At 51.4% G+C, this 2,476-nt stretch overlaps 1 protein-coding gene across 1 annotated transcript; it reads right to left on the bottom strand.

The window, feature by feature from the left end:
* Positions 1–7: 7 nt before the first annotated feature.
* Positions 8–2,476, bottom strand: TGME49_323100 (hypothetical protein; the record flags this gene model as incomplete). Its single annotated transcript, XM_002372060.2, has 2 exons — positions 8–1,784; positions 2,329–2,476. Coding segments are annotated over 2 exons (438 nt in total), but the record flags the coding sequence as incomplete, so codon positions are not given.

Raw genomic sequence — 2,476 nt, 5'->3', positions numbered from 1 at the left:
AGATTATCGAGTATGCTACCACAGCAAGCCCTACAACGCGAGTCGTGACAACATATGAAACACTGACGAGGCCAAAGATACAATCATCGTTCCTCATGAAACTCGCAAGACAAAACTAGTAGTGAAACAAACATGGACAAACAACGTCGGGGGGCCTTCGGCGCCCCCATGTCCACGCCTCTGGCGGCAACCCAGTAGCAGACACAGTTCGCGACGCACACGTCAGATCACAGCTTTGCGTTGGTTCGCATCAAGGAGGACGATCCTCTATAACAGCCCGCGTTTATTGGACCATACTGGGTGCCTTCTGAGGCAGCAAAGCTGGCCAGCTCGTTGCTTGTCGTAGTTTGGGTAAAATGTTCTCAAGTCAAAGCACTGAAATCGTCTGGTCCCACAAGGACGCTAGCGCCGCTCGAATCAAGACGCACAGGCTTCGCAATTCCCGTCATCTAGCTTATGTACACTACGGAATATATACAACACATTCTGGAATGCTTCCTCTTTTCTGTCAGTGTGGAGTCAGTTTGTGAGTGGTCGAGACCTCGCGACAGCCCATGCGGCGACATGAGTTCCTGTATACTGTTCTGAACCCCAAAACAGCGACCGCAGAAAAAAGCATCGAACAGAGTTCCTCCGGTGCAGAAGCCACAGTCCTTCTCGCACGTATCGGCTGGCTGACGGACGCGATTCCCGTACTGAACAAAAGCAGTCTCGCGCCATGCTCTTGGAAATTCCTGTCTGGTGGGATGTGGCTCCACTGGTGAATGTGGGAGCGGATTATGAGAGGCCTTTTCCACATGATTTCCCTTGGGATAAATGACTTAATAAGCGAGTTGTTCGTATCCCTTCATCTGGGAGCACTCCATTTGTCCACGGAGTAGAAAACAGCACGGTAGAGCGCTTGCTTATATGTTTAACCCGGAACACGCTCAGATTCGTATGGCTGTGTGACAGTGTCTGCGGCCTGTGCTTTGCAATCCACGACTGGAAAGTGAGTGCATGCTCAGCCATACGCTGTGCAAAGAGACATTGGAAGAGAAATAAACACTCTTCACAAAAAAATTAAGCCTGGCGGGCACCATGCCAGAGCGCTAGTATGACAACAGCACTGGACCATATTTCCAATGTTCGCTGTCTTGCAGGCTGCAAATGTCCGCGTTGTACGCAGATGACCGAGGAACCTGTTCACCAGAAGGGTGAGTTTAACCTTAAGAGCCGGAACATAAGCACATGAAACCACGTTTCGGGACATGAAAGCGGAAGTCCAGATTGAAATTTGATGCCTCACTGGCTTTTGGTTATGCACGGGGAGAGAAGGGTCCCCTGAGAGTGTACAACCCGGCCAAGGAATAACACTGCCATGCATAGAGGTTCCTAAAATGCCCGTGTCGTAAGCGTCACCTGTCACTATTCAGGTCGTGGCGAGGAATGAGCTCGCAGACACGTTCGATTATGCTAGGAACCTGTTCTGGTCCACAGTGGATTCCAGGCGCGTCAGTCTCGTTGATGAGACTTGTACGTCCTTTCAGATTCCATCAAGCCATGGAAGGCTGCGTCGCTAGGCTCGTACATAAACTGCAATTCGACGCGCGGGTCAAAACGCGTGATGGCCGCTTCGACCGCTGCAGCGTTCGCCCTCCCAATGGAATCAAGGCTGCGATGTCCCCTAAAGTGCCCGGCTCCCAACAGGGGAAGTCGAATCGCCTCCACTGGTTTCACTTCCCCCCGAGGCGTTCTGTTGTACTCGGAGACTGCTCCCACAATGCCCAGCATCGTAGCCTTATCTGACAACACAGAAAGAGCCGAACAGCGCAACCAGACCAAGCGTGGCGAAGATGAGAAGCAGTCAAATACACGGGTCAGCCTTTCGGTAGGCAAGCACATAATGCACAGCGTGTTGGGCTAGGTGATTTAGACTCATTTCCGAAAGCAGTCTTTCGATTCTATTCTGAGTCGCATGAACAAATTTACACATTAGACTGTCTTCGCTCCCACTGTATGCAGCCTGCTTACGTTAAGCACGCATGTAAGAGCACGACACAGGTCTGAAGACAGCTGCCAGATATCGACGCATCATCGTGCCAGACTCCCTCCATTCCCTCCCTCCCCCTTGTATCATCGATTCCACGTGGTACGTTTCACTCACGTGAGCGCTTGCACTGAACGGGGCCGAGAACAAAACTGATTAGATTGCCTTGAGCACATACACGACTGTATAAATATGTGTATGTGCATTTGTGCATTAGACGAGAACTGCCAGAGAAGTGCCGTGAAGGGCTGAATACCTCTCACAATCGGTGGATCCCACAGCCGACCAGCCGGACTTACAAGCCAGATTATACGCGCTGTCGGATGCATTACCCAAAGGCGCCACGGTGTAGAGCATGACGTCGTTCATCTGGTTGCCATGCGGAGTGACTTCTGGCTTGAGAATGTGCAGAAAGGTTGCACCTACGTTTTTACCGGTCTCGGACTC

The sequence above is a fragment of the Toxoplasma gondii genome (genome assembly GCF_000006565.2).
Source record: "Toxoplasma gondii ME49 unplaced genomic scaffold asmbl.1166, whole genome shotgun sequence".
Taxonomy (NCBI): Eukaryota; Apicomplexa; class Conoidasida; order Eucoccidiorida; family Sarcocystidae; genus Toxoplasma; species Toxoplasma gondii.
This window is presented reverse-complemented; position numbering and strand designations above follow the sequence as displayed.